Raw genomic sequence first — 18,954 nt, 5'->3', positions numbered from 1 at the left:
CCTGTCGCCAGGGGTCATTTCGTAGAAAAAGAGCTAGGGGAACTTATTAGCATAACTCAATAGCATATGCCACACCCCCTGACATCAGGGGCCCCGGCGGTGGACCTGCAAGGCCGGCCGGAGTGCGAGGAAGCCCCGCCAAGGCCCTCCCTGGCCCCAGGCAGGCAGGGGTGGGGAGAGGCGGGGGGGGAGCACCTTTCCCTCTTCTCCTGCCTCCTCCTGGCTGAATGAGGGCTGGAAGCGGGGCGGCCGGAAGCAGGGGTCAGGGCTTCGTCATGTGCCCCGCCCCCCGTACCTCACCCTGGGGAACTGCGATCCCCCCCGAAATGACCTCTGCCTGTCGCTTAGAAAACTATTATTGTTGGCACCAGGTGAGCATGGGGGGGGGGGGCGCATTCCAAAGCCACCACTAAAAAAATCCTGTCTCTTATTACCAGTGCCTCACCTCTGTAGGGGGCGGGGAACGGAGAGCTCATGGGGGACGATGCTCAACTGATGGGCTGTGTACAGCTTTGTAGGGAAGGGGTACTTCGAGAACACTGGCCCAAAGCGGTTTAGAACCAGCACTTTAGATTGTGTCCAGAAAAAAACGGGCAGCCACCGCGGATCTTTTCAGCAGTGGGTTGATATGATCCCTGTATCCCGGAGCTCCTGACCACTTGGACTTTCCGTAGCAGCAGAAAACAGCCAGAGTCCAGGAGCTCCTTAAAGACTAACAACATTTCCTGGCAGGAGAGGATTTCGTGAGTCACATCTCACTTTTTCAGCGACTCACGAAAACTCTTACTTTTACCACAAATATTTGTTAGTCTTTCAGGTGCTCCTGGACTCTTTATTTTTCTCTACTGTTACAGACAAACATGGCCTGGCCACCCATCTTGAAATTTCTGGGCTGTGTTTATCTCCAAGCACAGGCGCAAGCAAGGCTGTGGAGTTCATCAGGAGATCAGCTCTGCCGTTCTTTGAATCTATTATCCCCCTTTCACAAATTGTACAGTCAAGAGGGGCTGTGGCTCAGTGGTACAGCCTCTGCTTGGCATGTCAAGAGTCTCAAGTTCAGTCCCTGGCATCTCCAGTTGAAAGGACCAGGTAGGAGGTGATGGGAAAGACCTCTGCCTGAGACCCTGGAGAGCCACTGCCAGTCTGAGTAGACCATGCTGACTTCGATGGGACCAAGGAGCTAATAAAGCTGCTTTGTGTGTTGATGCGCGTGTTCAAGAAACGCCCTTTCTGGTTTGCTGTCAGCCAGACTGCAAAATTGCACTTTTCACATGGCCAGCACCACGTCCCTGAGCTCCTGCGATCATATGATCCAGGTGGCTTCCACTTTCCAGAGATTATTTTCGTCCAACTGAGCTGTGCTTGTAGCAGACCAAACCCCAGGGGGATTATTCACAATAGCCTATTCCAGACTATTCTTCAGAATTGAGCTTAGTAAGGAAAAACAACCATGATATGATAACAAAATCTTGTAAGGGAAAAATAAAAAGGTAAAGGTTCCCTTGCTCGAAAGCCAGTCAAATCCGATTCTAGGGTTGAAGTGCTCATCTCCGTTTCGAAGCCAAAGAGCCAGTGCTGTCCGAAGACGTTTTCGTGGTCATGTGGCCAGCATGACTAAACACCAGGGCGCACGGAACGCTTTTCCCTTCCCACCGAAGTGGTACCTATTTATCTACTTGCAATTTCTTGCTTTCGAACGGCTAGGTTGGCAGAAGCTGGAACTAGAGATGGGAGCTCACTCAATCATGTGGCACCCAGGTCTCGAACTGCTGAACTACTGACCTTCCACAGCCTGCAGTTCAGCGTCTTAACCACTTGAGCCACCGCAGCTCCTAAGGGAAAAATACACATTCTTTAATTTTACAGTGAGTAACAAATCATTAAAGGTGTTTCCTTTGAAGTAAATCGGTCTCAAGTTTTTCTGATGGCAACAGCGCTCAATAGACCGTTCCACTCAAGGTTTCATGAGACCTGACACCTTTTGTATTTTTTCTGCAACTTTTTTCTGCTCACTCTTCCTTTCTAACTTACATCAGAAAAACTTGAGACCAATTTACTTCAGAGGCAACACCGTACTGGATAATTAAAGAAGATATATTTTTCCCTTACAAGGTTTCGTTATCATATCACGGTTGTTTTTCCTTACTAAGTTCAGCCTGTCCCATGATCTCTCGTCCTTGACGACACTATTCTTCAGAATTGTCTGATCAGGCTGGCAGGGTCTCAGTCTGAGGTCTTCCGCATGACCACTTGCTGTGATCCCTCCTGGATATGCTGGGAATTGAACCTGGAACCTTCTGCATTCCAAGCAGATGCTCTGCCACTAAGCCAGAGCCCCACCCTTCCATCCTAGGTTATAATTTGCTTGCCTCGACAACTGGCTCCCAGCGCAGTTGTCAGGAACGATGACTTATGCCGTGGAGCTCCCATTTCCTTCCAGAGCCAAGGTCTGGCATTCTGTTGACTTGGACTGCAGAGGTCTACATTTCTGCATTCAGAAAGCTCAACTTTACGGGAATGGGCTTGTAATAATCTGGCCTTGCACATGCACGGTCAAAGCTGTCTTCACAAGTGTGTTCATTTGTGGCGGTCGCAGGTACTACGGCCGGAAGATGCTCTTCACCTTGATGACGCACGCAGACTTCGAGAGAATGCTTGAAAAGTATGTGCTGCCCAAGGACTTGCCTTATGTCAAAGAGAGTGTCAGCAGTCTGAGGCAGAAGGTACACCACGGAGCTCTCCTGGAACATAATACCTGAAACATAACGTATGGTGGTTGGCGGGTTGGGTTTGGGGAATGGTCCTGACCATTGGGAGGGGGTCTTTCACTGAAGGGCCGTGGCTCAGCGGAAGAGCTTCTGCTTGGCATGCAGAAGGTCCCAGGTTCAATCCCCAGCAGCATCTCCAGTTAAAAAGGACCAGGCAGTAGGTGATGTGTAAGACCTCCACTTGAGACCCTGGAGAGCCCTGGAGGGGGGTTGTGGCTTAGTGGAAGAGCCTCTGTTTGGCATGCAGAAGGTCCCAGGTTCAATTCCCCGGCATCTCCAGTTTAAAAACGACCAGGCAGGAGGTGATGGGCAGGACCTCTGCTGGGTACCCTAGAGAGCGGCTGCCAGTCTGAGTAGACAATACTGACTCTGATGGACAAAGCATCTGGTTCAGTATTAAGGTAGCTTCATGTGTTGACGATGGTCAGGGAAGGGGCTGTGGTTCAGCGGCAGATCCTCTGCTTGGCATGCAGGAGGTCCCAGGTTCAATCCCCGGCGGCATCTCCAGTTTAAAAGGACCAGGCAGGAGGTGATGGGAAAGACCTCAGCCCGAGACCCTGGAGAGCTGTTGTCAGGCTGAGTTGACAATACTGACCTTGATGGGCCGAGGGTCTGCTTCAGTATAAGCCGCTTCAGATACGCTCATAAAAGTGGGGAGGAGCCATGGCTCAGTGGCAGAGCATCTGCTTTGCGAGCAGAAGGTCCCCGGTTCAATCCCCGGCATCTCCAGTTAAAAGGACCAGGCAGCAGGTGATGGGAAAGACTTCTGTCTGCCTGTGACCCTGGAGAGCTGTGAAGAGGAGGCTCTGCTTGGCATGCAGGAGGTCCCAGGTTCAATCCCCGGTGGCATCTCCAGTTTAAAACGACCAGGCAGGAGGTGATGGGAAAGACCTCAGCCCGAGACCCTGGAGAGCGGCTGCCAGCCTGAGTAGGCAATAGTGACCTTGATGGACTGATTCAGTACAAGGCAGCTTCATGTGTGTGGTGCCAAAGGGGAGCAATCCCACCTGCCTGGTGTGTTGTCTCTGGGGCCTCGTCCCACAAGGGCTTCGTTGGGCCCTGATCCTGTGGGGACTTGCAGTTGTGGGAGGAGGAGCTTCCCTCGATGGCAGAGGAGCACAGGCTGCAGACTGGTCCCTTCGCCTGCTCAGGGTGACCTGCTTGTGGGCCCGTCCCCTCCAGTGGCCTTGCGAGGTGTGCAGGGAGCCCCGGGGGCCTGCTGGCTTCCCGTGCTTGAGGGCTGGTGGACCGAAACCCTCCGTTGGGGCTGCTCCCAAGGCAGGTTCCTACCTGAGGCATCGGGGTCTTTAGGCTTCACGATGGAGTGGGCTGGCCGTGGTCTCCTGAGCTCCCGGGTCCTTCTGCTCTCCCCTAGACGAGGAGGCTGTTCCTGGGTCCCGGGCTGGAGGGGCCTCCTGAGAGCCAGACTGGTGTAGTGCTTAGGAGCGCGGACTCTAGTCTGGGAGAACCGGGTTTGATCCCCCACTCCTCCACGTGCACCTGGCTGGATGACCTTGGGCAAGCCGTAGTTCTATCAGAGCTGTTCGTGAAAAAGAACAGTTTCTGCCAGAGCTCTCTCAGCCCCACCGACCTCCCAGGGTGCCTGTTGTGGGGAGGGGAAGGGAAAGGAGTTTGTGAGCCGCTCTGGGACTCCTCTGGGTAGTGAAGGGCGGGATATAAATCCAATCTTCTCCTCCTCCTCTTCTTCTGATTCTGCTTAAGCTGTACGGCTACAAGCCATTTATGTGTGAACATAGTGCCCATATTCAGAGTCAGTTATCCATCTGAAGGCCCGTTGCTCTGGTGCTCTCCGACACATTCAGGCTGCCTTCTGCTGAATCAGACCATCAGTCTCTGGGACTGGGAGGCATCATTTTGCCCTGGTTTTCACCATACCTGGAGGGCTGGTTACAGGAGGTGGTGCAGAAGGGCAGCTGTTCAGCCTCCTGGCCTCTGGCCTGCGGGGTCCCACGAGGTTCCACCTTGCCCCCTGTGCTCTTTAGAAATCCACAAGAAACCAGTGGGTGAGGTCGTTCAGGTATCTGGCCTGGGTTGTTGCCAGTATGCAGGTAATACTCAACTTATAGAGTTAAAGAATCATAGAGTTGGAAGGGAACTCCTGGGTCATCTAGTCCAGACCCCCTGGACAATTCAGGAAATTCACAAATACCTTCCCGTCCACACCCCCAGTGACTGCTGTTCCATGCCCAGAAGATGACCAAAACCCCCCCCCCAGTCTCCAGGATCTTCAGCCAAAGTGGCCTGGAGAAAAATGGCTTCCTGACCCCAAAGTGGCGATCAGCATTTCCCCTGGGTGCATAAGAAAGGGCCACGAGAACGGAGGCAACCCTTCCTTCCCTCCCTCACATGATCTGCCTAAGTTCACACAAGCAGCATTGCTGTCAGATGGGGCCGTCTAGCCTCTGCTTGAAAACCTGCAAAGAAGGAGTGCCCACCACCTCCCGAGGAGTCCTGTTCCACTGAGGGACCGCTCTAACTGTCAGGAAGTTGACCCTCCCTGGGGGGGCCCTGCAGTGCAGGCAGAGCGATCCAGCCACGCGGTGATGCGAAGAGGGTGCCGTAGAAGGAACTGATCCAACTCTTTTAATGCGCCATCACAGGGACTGGGAGAGATGCCCATCGTCACGCCCTCGGCCAAAGGCAGGCGCTCGCACATCAGCGCCACGGACAGTTCTCGGTCGGCTTCGGTGTCACGGGACACGCTCAGTGCCGGGGACAGGTAATTTATTTGCTTGTGTTTTGTTGGAGCCCTGGCCCGGGTGGCCCAGGGCAGCCCGATCTCATCAGATCTCGGGAGCTAAGCAGCATTCAGCAGAATGGGACGCTCAGTGACCAGTGCATTAGGATGCTGGGAGTCTGGAACTATCAGGCAGAGCTGAAGCTTAGCGTAGGTATTAGCGTGGTTCTGGTCCTGACCTTTCAGGCCCTGCACGGTCGGGGACGGGACCGCCTCTCCCGGGATGTCCCCCAGAGAGCATTATGCTCAAGCAGTCGACATCTGCCGGAAGTCCCTGGCCCTAAGAGCATCCAGCTGTCCCCCACCAGGGACAGGGCCTTTTCGGCACTAGCTCCAGCTTGGTGGGACTCTCTGCCTGCCAACATCAGGGCCCGGTGGGATCTGTTACAATTCCGCAGGGACTGTATGCAGAGATGTTCCTCTGCCAGGCATACAGTGGAGGACAGCAGCCGTTTTCACATCAGAGGCATTCGACATCAGTGGGTTCAGCATCAACGGTCTAACGGTTAACAGTTGCCAGCAGATATTTGGTTCACTAACTGCTTTCACACACACACACACACCCTACACACACACACCCCACACAAATTGGGGCTTAGAATTGCATTACGGTGCCATGTGGGTATCAGGTATTTCTAGAATTGTATTCTTTAATGATTTTATATGTATTTTTGTAGGAATTCGTTGCACACTGCCCTGAGCGCTCTTGCGGGGAGGGCGGTATAAGAGCCCAATATAATAAATAAAATAAATAATAAATACATTGGATAGTATACCCAATTTACATAATAGGATCCTACTTTTGGTAAGCGATACGCAGCGCAGCAGGGTAGACCACGGTCCCTAATCGTTTATCCAAGCAAATACGGCTGTGTGATCTAGACAAACTGTGTGACTCCTCCAGTACCTGGAGTGCTGATAAATACGTTGTGGGGCCTTTTTTGTAGACACAGGAATCGATTACCAAAAGCTTCCACACTGTAGCTGCCTGCCTTTTGAAGACGTCTGGGCTTGAGATTACTAGTCCTGGCAACTAGAGGCTATGCTCGACCCTGTTTGCTAGCCTGCCTTCTGGTACCAGTCGTGACCAGCAGGCAAGGTACATAACGAAATGGCCAAGGGTGGGGGAATAAACATCTTAAAAGGGGATTAGAGAGATTCGTGGAGGAGAGACCCTTTGGGGTTTGGAGCGGTATAGAAATCTAAAGTATAAATAAATAAATAAGTCTATCAATGGCTACTAGTCATGGTGGATGACGGGAACCTCCACATTCAGAGGCAGTAAACCCTTTGAGTTCCGGAGCCAGGAGGCAACATCAGGGGAAGGCTTCAGCCTCTATGCCTTGTTGGCCCTCCAGAGGAACTGGCTGGACACTGTGTTAGACGGGATGTTCGACTGGATGGACCACTAGTCTGATCCAGCAGGGCTCTTTTTATGTTCTAATGAAGGCCTCGAGCTCTCTGCCCTGTTGTTGGCCCTCCGGAGGCACTGGTTGGCCACTGTTTGAGGCAGGATGCTGGAATAATTGGACCCTCACTGGTCTGATCCAGCAGGGCTCTTCTTAATATTCTTATGGGAAATTTCTAGGCCTGACCATTCATCTCCTATGCTCCTTTCCAACAGAGAGATGAGAGAAGTGTGTGAAATGACCAGGAAACTGGGCCCCCGCAGCGCCTTGGAAAGTGCAGAGTACGTGAAGGTCATAACGACTTCCCTGAACGCCAAGGACTTTCGGGAGCGGATCAGTGGAATCAGACAACTGTTAGCAGACACAGAAAGCAACCCGGACCTGGTGGCTGCCAACATTGTGAAGGTATTTCTATTTACGTTATTTATAGCCTGCCTGTCTCACTGGGACTCAAGGCAGACTGCACAGAGCGAATCAGTACAATCAACAGAATGGGACAGTCGATGAACAGTGAAATAGGATTTGGGCTGCAGAACCAACCAGAAGTCTAAAACATAGAACCGAAGCAAGGCTGTCATGCTGCCCCGTGGATCGCCACCTTCCTCTGCCACCACTCTGGACTTAGGGTCCCTTGGGAAAGCCCAGAGTAGCCTCCCAAGCCCAGCCAAAAATGCCCCTGTTAAGCCGAGAAAATATAGGCGTGATGACCAGGCAGAGAACATAGAAGTGGTTTATTAATACAGTAATGGGCAAGGAAACAAGACAAGGTGCTTAGAATGAATATATATATATATAGTATATATATAGTGTCTAAAGGTAAATAAAACAAATCTAACACGGCTACCTATTTTTATTAACTGGTTACTATTCAAGGCCCACAGCCTTTTATACCAGGCCTGTGCCTGTATTCAGTCTGTTCCAAGCAATGTTCTCTCTAAGCTGTGGAGTCCTGTGAGCAAAAATTCTACTTTGTGAGCTACTTGCATTAAAGTTGTGAGCGAGCGATTTGGCTCCTGCATAAATTAGTGTGCTCTGGAGCCATCCTTCCTGAGCTAAGGCAAAAATGTGTGAGCCGGAGGCTAAAAAGCTGTGAGCTAGCTCACACTAACTCAACTTAGAGGGAACATTGGTCCCAAGTGAGGGATCTTTCTCCCAGACCAGACTGTCCTCTCAGCTTAGCTCTGTGAGAGAAAAGAACTCAGTTCCACAGCCCACAAAATCTAAGTAACATTCTCCTCATACAATCCCCGGACACCAATTGGTTACAACTGGCACCAAGCATTGTGGGGATTGTAGGCAGTGTCTGCTTTCCACTCCCACACAGGTCGCCTAGGCCTCACTAGGCCTTGTTTCCCAGTCCTACACAGATCATGACAATGGTGTAAGTTTTAACATGACAAATTAAATGATGCAAGATTACATAAATAGGATCCAGCTTCCAGTAAACTGTGTAGAGTGCTACAGATCACAGCCCCAAATAATTTGTCCAAGCAAGCTTGTGAACCATTTAGTACAGTGCAAGACTGTTGCCCGTGTAGATGTCCGATTTCCCATGCATTCGAATAAATCCACGGTTGATGAACAAAGTAAAATTTATTGTAAAGCGATGGTTAGATCAGGAACACAAAAATTGTTAGTAATGACTACAAGTCTCATAGGGAAACATAATAAAGGAACTTGAACCAGGTTAGAGCCAATGAGCCCAATTCCCGCTGGCGGGAATGTAGATAAAACGAGCGCCCAATTCCTTGGGAACCCAACGGTTCTACAACATAAACACAAGTTCAGTTCTCAGGCATCAAATACATAATAAGCATAGCAACGCCATAACTCCTTCCCACCTCCAGCTGTGTGACCTTGAGCAGTTCCGCAGTGTAGCAAGCAAAGACAGTAAACACCTACTCAGGAAGAAACGGGGGGGGGGATGACCAGAGCATAAGGTAACATGTAGAACAGAGCACACCACTCAATGGCAGCTTGCTGACAGTAGAAAAGTCCTCCTGAATAATCCAGTTTTGCATCGTTTGTGGACAGCTGGGAGAGTGGAGGCCTTCCACAGGGTGCAGAAGCATCCTCAATTAGAAAGGGCAGGAAATCCAGAGAGCAGGAAACCCACTGAGAGAGGTCTGGTGGGCGGTCTGGTGTAGCCCTGATCTTCTCAGCTCTCAGAAGCTGAGCAGGGTTCAGAGACCACCAGGGAAGGCTCTGCAGAGGAAGAAGAAGAAGAGAAGGAGATTGGATTCATACCCCGCCCTTCACTACCCAAGGGAGTCTCAGAGCAGCTTACAAACTCCTTTTCCTTCCCGCCGCATCACAGACACCCTGTGAGGTAGGTGGGGCTGAGAGAGCTCTGACCGAAACTGCTTTTTTTCAAGAACAGCTCTTATCAGAACTTGGGCTTGCCCAAGGTCATCCAGCCAGGTGCAAGTGGAGGAGTGGGGGAATCAAACCCGGGTCTCCCAGATTAGAGTCCGCGCACTTAACCACTACACCCAACTGGCGACGGCAAACCTCCTCTGCTTCTCACTTGACTCGAGAGCCCGTTGCTGGAGTCGCCATAAGTCATCCGTGACTTGATGGCACTTTACACAGGCACGCAACACCCTCTGCTGGAAATGAAGGGCAGAGGCAGCAACAACGGTGGCTGAGGTAGGACACAGGAGACGGCCACGGCTAGATGAGAAGCCAGTGCAGCCTGGTGGGCGGAACTGGGGCAGGCAGGGTGTGTGTCTGCCTTATGCGGCCCAGGTAGCAGCCTGGTGTTGGTGGGTCCAGCAACCCAGTGCTGCTGACAGCAGCTCTCCAGCCTTTGAGGCAGAGGAGGTGACGGGCATTCAACTCGTGGCCTTCTGGATGCCACTAAGCAGTGGCCTCAGCATATTTATTTATTTATTTATCCTTGGATTTATATCCTGCCCTACCCCGAAGGCTCAGGGCGGCTTATTTATTTATTTATTTATTTATTTATACCTTCAATTTTTATACCGCTCTAACCTAACAGGTCTCTGAGCGGTTTACAATTTTTTCCAGATTTCCCTAACTAGAGCCACATTGTGTAGGGTTGTGTCAGCCTACCAGCACAAGGGCATAACCACAAAAGGGTGTGCTGCTTATCCCCCCCAGTATGGGCTTCTCAGGAGCGCGATCCCAGACCTCTCGCGGCCAAGCAAAAGAGTCACGTCCTCAGAGGAATGATCACTGTTTGAAAAGGTGCGTCTTCCCTCCGCTCTACCCCGCCGCGTGGAGCCAGCACCACAAGGAAGCCTCCGCTTGGCTTGCCGAAGGTCCCCGTGTCAGGTTCCCAGTCAAATCACTCTCCCCACACACACTTTTGCAGTGAATGCTTTATTTAGAGATACGAGATGCTGCGGGTTCAAACGCTTTGTTAGGACTGATTTGCAAGGCGGGAAGCACAAGGTATAGATACATCCCCCAAATTCCAGGCACTCGACGTCAGCACTACCGTGGTGGTTCTGAAAGATATACAACCACTATCTAGCCAGGCACAGACTTTCCTCCAAGGACATTTCTCGTGAGGAAGATGTCTTCGGGCCTCTTAGGAAAATTACCGAGCAGGCCTCTCTAATTCACTACATGTACTCCCCCCCCCTCAGGAATGCAGTGGCAGGTGAGGGCGATGATAAGGGATACATAATGGATACAGAACACAAGCAGAATGCAACAGGTATCAGCCAGCTGCCCTATGCCAGATGCCCAAGTCTGACACCCAGCAGCATCTCCCCGGCAGCATCTCCAGTTGAAAATGACCAGGCAGGAGGTGATGGGAAAGACCTCAGCCCGAGACCCTGGAGAGCGGCTGCCGGTCTGAGTAGGCGAGACTGACCTTGACAGAGTGATGGTTTGATTCAGTATAAGGCAGCTTCATGTGTACAGTATGGTCAGGAAAGGAACTGTGGCTCAGTGGCAGAGCCTCTGCTTAGCATGCAGAAGGTCCCAGGTTCAGTCCCTGGCATCCCCAGTTGAAAGGACCGGGTAGGAGGTGACGGGGAAGATCTCCGCCTGATACCCTGGAGAGCAGCTGCCAGTCTGAGCAGACAATAACTGACCTTGAGGGTCTGTGTCCGATTCAATTTAAGGCCGTTTCATCTGTACATGTATGGCATGCAGAAGAACCCAGGTTCAATCCCCAGCATCTCCTGTTGAAAGGAGCAGACAGTAGGTGACGGGGAAGACCTCCGCCTGAGTCCCTGGAGAGCAGCTGCCAGTCTGAGCAGACAATAACTGACCTTGAGGGTCTGTGTCTGATTCAATTTAAGGCCGTTTCATCTGTACATGTATGGCATGCAGAAGAACCCAGGTTCAATCCCCAGCATCTCCTGTTGAAAGGAGCAGACAGTAGGTGACAGGAAAGACCTCGGCCTGAGACCCTGGAGAGCGGCTGCCGGTCTGAGTAGGCGAGACTGACCTTGATGGGCTGAGTCCCTGATTCATCAGGTTTTGCCCTGTCCAAGTATTTAAGTGTTAAATGAGGCCGATAAAGTCAGTGACTTGCCCAGGGGGACACGCTGGAAGGCAGTAGCAGAGCAGGGACGCGAACCCTGTGGAATCTCTTTGGAGACAGAGCCCTTAGGTCAGGGGTCCCTATTGAGCCTGTGGGCCTCTCTGGAATGGAATCCTGACACAGCGTGAAGAGCACCATCACAAAATCGCTGCCGCAGCTGACCTTCAGTCACACCGTGAAGGTCCTTGCGCTGGTGGCAAGAACATCAGAACAGGAGAAGCCAGTGTTGGATCAGGCCAAAGGCCCATCCAGTCCAACACTCTGTGTCACACAGTGGCCAAAAATACCAGGTGCCCTCAGAAGGTCCAGCAGTGGGGCAAGGACACTAGGAGCCCTCCCACTGTTGCCCCCCCCAGCACCAAGAACATAAGAAAATAAGAGAAGCCAATATTGGATCAGGCCAATGGCCCGTCCAGTCCAACACTCTGTGTCACACAGTGGCCAAAAACACCAGGTGCCCTCAGGAGGTCCAGCAGTGGGGCCAGGACACCAGAAGTCCCCATCTATACCTTGTGGCTAATAGCCGCTGATGGACCTCTGCTCCATATGCTTATCCAATTCCCTCTTGAAGCCATTCATGCTTGTAGCCGCCACCACCTCCTGCGGCAGTGAATTCCAGGTGTTCATCACTCTTTGGGTGCCAAAGTGGCTGCCAAAGCGACATATTTTAAGATCTGCACAGCCGATCACGCCTCCACTGCTCAGCCAGAAGCCCTGGGGTCCAAAAGCCTCTCCCGGTCCCGCCCACTTCCTGCCAACACTCGGGGGGGGGCAGGAAAGGTGTCAGTGGGCACCATTTAGAGAGAGACCCCTGCCTCAGACGATAGGCCACAGGTGGTTATAAGCAGGTAGGAACAGGGGTGGTTGAAGCGGTTCCTTCCCCCGAGGAAGGCAGGATTCCGACTCTTGCGGCCATGTGCCTTTGCGCAGATCTTCGACGCCTTCAAGCCTCGCTTGCACGACTCCAACAGCAAAGTGAACCAGGTGGCCCTGGAGACCATGCGCCAGTTGATCCCCCTGCTGAAGGAGAAGCTGTCCCCGGTCATCCACATGCTCATTCCTGCCTTGGTGGACAACAACCTCAACTCCAAGAACCCGGGCATCTACGCTGCCGCCACCGGCGTCATCCACGCCCTTTGCCAGCACTTGGGTAAGGGGCTCTTTTCAGATGCCCGTCCAGCTTTCTGAAATGGTTTTTGCCAACATGTAGTTCCGCAAAGAGAATCTGTTGGGACAGGTACAGTGGCTTTTGGGGGATGGGGGGAGGGGCTGTGGCTTTGGTGTAGCAAGATATATTCTCAATCCTGCGCCCACTTAAAGAATCCGGACTAAACAAAAATAAACGACTTTGCCTATTCAAACTGCTCAGCATCAGAGTTCCCCAGGATTTATCGGTTAAAGGCTGTTTATCAACCTTTAAATCTGGTAATAAAAGCAAGTAAGATGTGAGTTCGATTCTTTGAACTATAACCAGCAAACCTTCACAGACTTTTATTTTTTATTGAAACAAAGAAATTGTTATTTTTATTATGCAAGACAGTAAGAAGTTCAGGCATGTGAAAACCCTAAAATTACCGTAAAAATAAGTGGGTAAAAATCATCAAAGTTCCTAACATCGCTTAATCATATTATAGCGAGTAATATTTTTAAAAGCAAACCGGGTTTCAGATTTTTTTGGTCTCACTGGTTTTAGCAGTTATCTTAAAAGCCCGAGTCTCACACACCGAGAAATCGCACTTAATCTCCATCCAGAGAAATCTGATTTGCTTCTCACAGCAGTGCGTATTTATAGAGCGATATCAGTCTTACCTTTTTCTAAATCTCTTCTACATTAATCATGCAATTACTATTACGAGACTGGCTCTTAACGAGATATGAGACAATCAACACAAGTGCAAATGAGCTATTATCAGCAGGGGGACATGAGTTACACCTGATCGAGCGAGATAAGGTGGGCCAATTTTAACTCTTAACCTCTCTTAAAAAGCAGTCGGTCCAACTCTTCCGTAACTGTTTCAATTAACTGTCAAAGATTAAAGTACCTGTAAGTAAACAGAGTTAAGTGATCGTTGAAGTGTGTGAGAACTCTCTGCTCACATGCATGACCGATAAGCAAAAAAAAAAAAAAAAAAACTGGTGGAGTAATCAGATCTTGGAAGGTAAGCAGGGCCAGCCCTAGAGATGTGAAGGCCCGGGGAAAAAAATCGGAAAAATTCGGGGGGGAAACAGTTTCCCCCCCGTTTTTTCCCTGAAGCCTTTTTTGTTTTTTTCCGAAAAATTGGAAAAATTGAAAAAAGAAAAGGAAAGGAAAGGAAAAAAAATGATTATGGGATTATGGAACGTTTTATTTTCACATGATGAATAAAATATTTTAAGACAAGGTGTTCAAATTGATCTAATTTCTGTGCACTGTGGACAAGCAAGTCCTAGGTTACAAACTGAACTCTCCAATGCAAGAACAAGATGCATTTCTTCCTTTAGGAGGTGCTATTGTCACAAGAAATGGAAAAGGTTTCAGTTTTGTTTTTGCATGTGGGTGGGTATTCTGTTTGTAATACCTGTTTGGATACACTATATTTTTAATATGCTAGTTGTGATAATTTCATGCCAAGTAAAAATGTCCGTAGTCATATTTTATGTTCCTAAAGTAACAGAATGACTTTCAATCTAGAAAAGACAAAAGAAGTGCTAATGTAGCATTGTTTTCAATTTTTCCGAAAATTTCTGTTTCCCCTCGAAAAAAATGGTTTTTTTTCCGAGCTTCAAAATTTCCGGAAATTTTACATCTCTAGCCAGCCCTGGCTAATATTTGGATGAGAGGCCTTCAAGGAATACCAGGGCCATTATGTGGAGGGCAGGCAATGGCAAACCACCTCTGAATGTCTCTTGCCTTGAAAACCCGATGGCTTCGCCCTGTCAGCTGTGACTTGACGGCAAAAAGCCAAAACAAAACATTGACGCATCAGTGGAAGGGGAAGAGAAGCCAGACAGAAAAAGGAAAGTTGTGTTCATTGACGAGTGAACATGACCGATGGTGGGGGGAGTGGCAGATGGGAGTCTGTCTAGCAGTCCCGTGGTTTCGGGGGCCACAGACTCACCAACCACCTGCCCCATCATGAAGCAAACAGAAGGGGCTACCCATTGAGTTGTGGTCTCTGTCCTGTCTTCCTCTGCATCTAGACAATTACCTGCTCCTCCAGCCATTCTGCACAAAAGCCCAGTTCCTGAGCGGAAAAGCCAAACAAGACGTCACTGAAATACTAGCCGGTAAGTCTGGGCCATGCCCTGCAGGTCTTCCTCCCCGGCAGAGTGGGATTGACCCTCTCCATGCGGTCCTGTGGGGTTTGTGTGTGCGCACGTTTAAGTTTCTTGCAGTAGGAGCCCGGCCGTTCCAGGCACTTATTGCCACCACCTTGAACATTTGGGGCAAGTAACACTAGATTAAAGAGCATTTAAAAATGGTTCACTAGTATCAGATCAGAAGTGAACTTTGGGGAAAGATTCTAGCTCCGGTTATAGGGCTTGGAACTTGAGTGGAAAACAACAGATACAAATGCTTTCCCCCAGTCTTGGGGCGGGGGGCGGGGAACCCGAGGAATGAACTGGTATACTCCATGGCCATCAGAAGGTGAGAAGGGATAGGTACCCGGGACTGGGGAACCTTTGCAGAGAAGGGTGAATCTTGGGGTGGGGAGGAAGTCAGTTGGCAGCAGTCTTATGTATGTCATCAAACTGGGATTTGTTCAGGATCCTGGTTAAATCAGCTCTCAACACCAGTCACTTCGAAGAAAGCTAACTTTATCGAGACATTGATAGATACCATACTGGACAAGAGCTATTGTTAGGACTGAAAGTGAACCGCAAAAGTTGTAGATATATTGTGTTCAAATAAAGGCACTAAAGATCAGGACCCAATCACCCCACAGTATTTGCCCGCCAGAATTAACAGTCAACTACCCCCCCACCACCACCAATGGCTCACTCTAAGCTGTGGAGTCTTGTGAGCAAAATTTTTACTTTGTGAGTTACTGGCATTAAAGTTGTGAGCGAGCGATCTGGCCACTGCATAGATTAGTTTGCTATGGAGCCATCCTTCCTGAGCCGAGACAAAAAATATGTGAGCCGGAGGCTAAACAACTGTGAGCTAACTCACGCTAACTCAGCTTAGAGGGAACACTGCCCCCCCCCCTAAGCACCTCCTCCTCCCACAGCACCCCTCCTGCCAGAACGAACAGTTGCCTCCCCCCCTACAGTCATGTAGCCTCTACAAAGCAAGAAAAACAGAATAACAGACATTTGAGAAGCCAGGACATTTGGCTCCACTAAGGTGACAAGCCCCAGGCACATCTAAGAGAGAGGGACCTCCTCTCTCAGTGGCAGGCCAGCTGTAAAATGCATAAGGAGCCTGACAGATTTTCAGACTCAGTCTTCAGCTGGCCAATATTGAGGGGGATTCTGGGCCTTCATCAACCGAATCGTTAATGCAACAGAATCCTTCTTGTCTAAATGAAACTCTTATTTCAGAGAGATCCCAATCAATATTTTAGGACCAGGCAAAGGGAAGAAGGCTGCCTTTTCTCCGAAGCGCTTTTGTTTGCTGACACATCTGGAGGGACCAGGGTGGGAGAAGAGCCGGCCTGGCCCCTTCGCGACTAGCTTCTTGTTTTGACGGTGGCTGGAAGCTCCTTATTGGGCCCTCAGGGAGAGAAGAGCTAGTCTCTCCTCCCCTCTTGCGTCCTCACCGTTTCATTTGCAAAACCGGTATCCCTGCCCTTCCGGGGACCACCAAGGCTAGCAGCCGCCGCCTAAGCAGGGGGCTCCCCATTCCGTCCCCGCCCCGGCTCTTGCAGCAGGCCACACATTCCGCTTCAGGTCCCTGTACTTTTATTTATACATTTTTGTCCTGCTTTTCTGCCATGGAGCTCAGGGCGGCGCCCGTCAGTCTCTTCCCCTCCATTTTACCCTCAACAGCAGCAGCCCTGTGAGGTAGGTTAGGCCGAGAGCGTGACTGGCCCAAGGCTGCCCATCCGCCCGGTCACGGCAAAGGGACAGTTTTATTCCTTTTGGGGATAAAAGAGCCAATTTGGTGTAGTGGTTAAGTGCGCGGACTCTAATCTGGGAGAACCGGGTTTGATTCCCCACTCCTCCACTTGCACCTGCTGGATGACCTTGGGCAAGCCGTAGTTCTGACAAGAGCTGTTCTCTCAAGGGCAGTTCTGGAAAAAGCTCTCTCAGCCCCGCCTGCCTCCCAGGGTGTCTGTTGTGGGGAGGGGAAGGGAAGGGAAAGGGAGTTTGTCAGCCACTCTGAGACACCTTTGGGTAGTGAAGGGCGGGGTATAAATCCAATCTCTTCTCTTCATCCCGGGTTTCCCAGTCTCTAGTCTGGCACTCTGTAACCACCAAACGCGCTTTTGCACTCCAGTCACCTCCCTCCCCCCCTTTCCCCGATTCCAGAGCTCGTCGTCGAGTTGTATCCCCGGAAGCCTCACGCCGTGGAGCAGAAAGTCCCAGTGGTTTTGTGGCACCTCTTGGGCAGCATGACCAACAGCGGCTCCTTGCCCGGAGCCGGCGGGAACATCCGGGCGGCCACCGCAAAGTTGTCAAAAGCACTTTTTGCACAAATGGGTCAGAACCTGCTCGTCCAGGCCGCCTCCCAGCCCCCGCACATCAAAAGGACTTTGGAGGAATTCCTCGACCCAGCCACCTGAAGCGGACTCGGCAGGGGGGGCCGTTCAGAGACCGAGCCCGTCGCGGGTGACCGTACTGGGTGTACGTGGAGCGGAGCGGTCTCTGGGGTGGTTCTTTACAGTGCCTGTGTCGTTCACGCAGAAGCGGACTCGGCGTGGCGGCCCCGAATGACCCACCGAGGACGGCTCGGCTGTTCCATTAAAGTCCTGCACCGTCAGAGGTCAGTGTGACCCTTGGAGCTTCGTCTCTTCCCGGGTGCTGTTCCAACATCCCATGGAATCGGGAGCGGGTGCCTTGGGAGGCAAAGTCCAGCCTGGCTTGTTTGCCCTCTCCTTGGCCCTGAGGCACAGTGCCCCTGCACACACTCACGGAGATGAAAATATTAAAAGTAGGAGTAGTTTTAATCATGAAATCATGTTATGACACATCCTTTCTCGTAGCCTTACATGGGAACACACAAAGTCCTTGGGACACACACACACACACACACGCATCTGACAAACAGGGTTCTGTGTGACGTTTGTGAACAAAAGATGTCTTGTCTGAATCAGTCCCGCCCACGACTGCACAGTGTTAGCGTTGCTCCCCCTGCTGCCGAGGACGAGCCCCACCCTGCTTGACACTTGGGCGTCATCGTCTGCACACTCTTCTAACCAGTCACAATGAAGCACGTTGACCAAAATTTATGGGAGATGGATAATTTTTAGAGGTTTCGAAACGACACATGTCTTAAAAGAAGCGTCAACGTGTTGAAATGTCACTTTCGTATTTTTAGCGTGGAAAGACAAGATTGAATTTTATCTCTGTCCAGAATTTATAAAGGTGTTCACTTCTCTACCCTGCTGTGCAATCCTCAGCGGTATAGTGCCAGTTCTCCTCCTCCTCCTCCTCCTTTTCCTCCAGTACTGTATTCATTTGAAACACAGAATGTTCTAAAAATAAATGGATTTATTTCTGTACACGTGAGACTCTCCTTCACTTTGAAAGGTTTTTAAAGGGAGGAGGGAGCTAGAACTGCCCCTCAGGGAATTCCCTGGATTCTTTGGGCGGAGCCGTAGCACTTCAAACAACCGTAAGTTAGTAGCCTGAAGGGTGCCCCGAATTATCTTTCTCAATTTAGACTCTTCTTCGGTGTCAGAACCTCAGGGGTTTTCTGGGCGCCATTCCTGATCCCTTGGGGTAGCATGGATCAAATGTACGTGTTGGTTTTTTAAAAATGTGGGTTTGCAGTGACCACAAGAACATGAAATCCATAAAACAGAAAAAAGGGTTTCCATCTGCATGTCACATTTTTGAAGACATGTTTCTTCAGCGACATGAGAACATAAGAGAAGCCCATGTTGGATCAGGCCCGTGGCCCATCCAGTCCAATGTTTTGAGTCACACAGTGGCCAAAAATACCAGGTGCCATCAGGACGTCCATCAGTGGGGCCAGGACACTAGAAGCCCTCCCACTATTGCCCCTCCCAGGCACCAAGAATACAGAGGATCCCTTGCCCCAGCCTGAAAGTTCCCATCTATATTGTGGCCAATAGTCCCTGATGGACCTCTGCTCCATAGAAGAACATAAGAGAAGCCAATGTTGGATCAGGCCAATGGCCCCTCCAGTCCAACACTCTGTGTCACATAGTGGCCAGAAATACCAGGTGCCCTCAAGGAGGTCCATCAGTGGGGCCAGGACACCAGAAGCCCTCCCACTGTTGCCCCCCTCAAGCACCAAGAATACAGAGCATCCCTTGCCCCAGACTGAGAGTCCCTTTCTATACCTTGTGGCTAATAGCCACCGATGGACCTCTGCTCCATAAGTTT

General features: G+C 50.7%; 1 protein-coding gene across 1 annotated transcript in view; it reads left to right on the top strand.

Moving 5' to 3' along the window:
• FAM179B (family with sequence similarity 179 member B) overlaps positions 1-18,040 on the top strand; it is a 64,652-nt gene extending 46,612 nt beyond the window's left edge. The window contains exons 18-23 of the mRNA XM_015426652.1: positions 2,597-2,723; positions 5,390-5,508; positions 7,151-7,340; positions 12,388-12,607; positions 14,638-14,724; positions 16,912-18,040. Of these exons, the coding sequence (XP_015282138.1) occupies positions 2,597-2,723; positions 5,390-5,508; positions 7,151-7,340; positions 12,388-12,607; positions 14,638-14,724; positions 16,912-17,165 (997 nt within the window). The 3' untranslated portion in view covers positions 17,166-18,040. The remainder of the gene's footprint in view (positions 1-2,596; positions 2,724-5,389; positions 5,509-7,150; positions 7,341-12,387; positions 12,608-14,637; positions 14,725-16,911) is intronic.
• The last annotated feature ends 914 nt before the right edge of the window (positions 18,041-18,954 follow it).

This window comes from Gekko japonicus, unplaced genomic scaffold, assembly GCF_001447785.1.
Source record: "Gekko japonicus isolate JY-2015 unplaced genomic scaffold, Gekko_japonicus_V1.1 scaffold2117, whole genome shotgun sequence".
Taxonomy (NCBI): domain Eukaryota; kingdom Metazoa; phylum Chordata; class Lepidosauria; order Squamata; family Gekkonidae; genus Gekko; species Gekko japonicus.
This window is presented reverse-complemented; position numbering and strand designations above follow the sequence as displayed.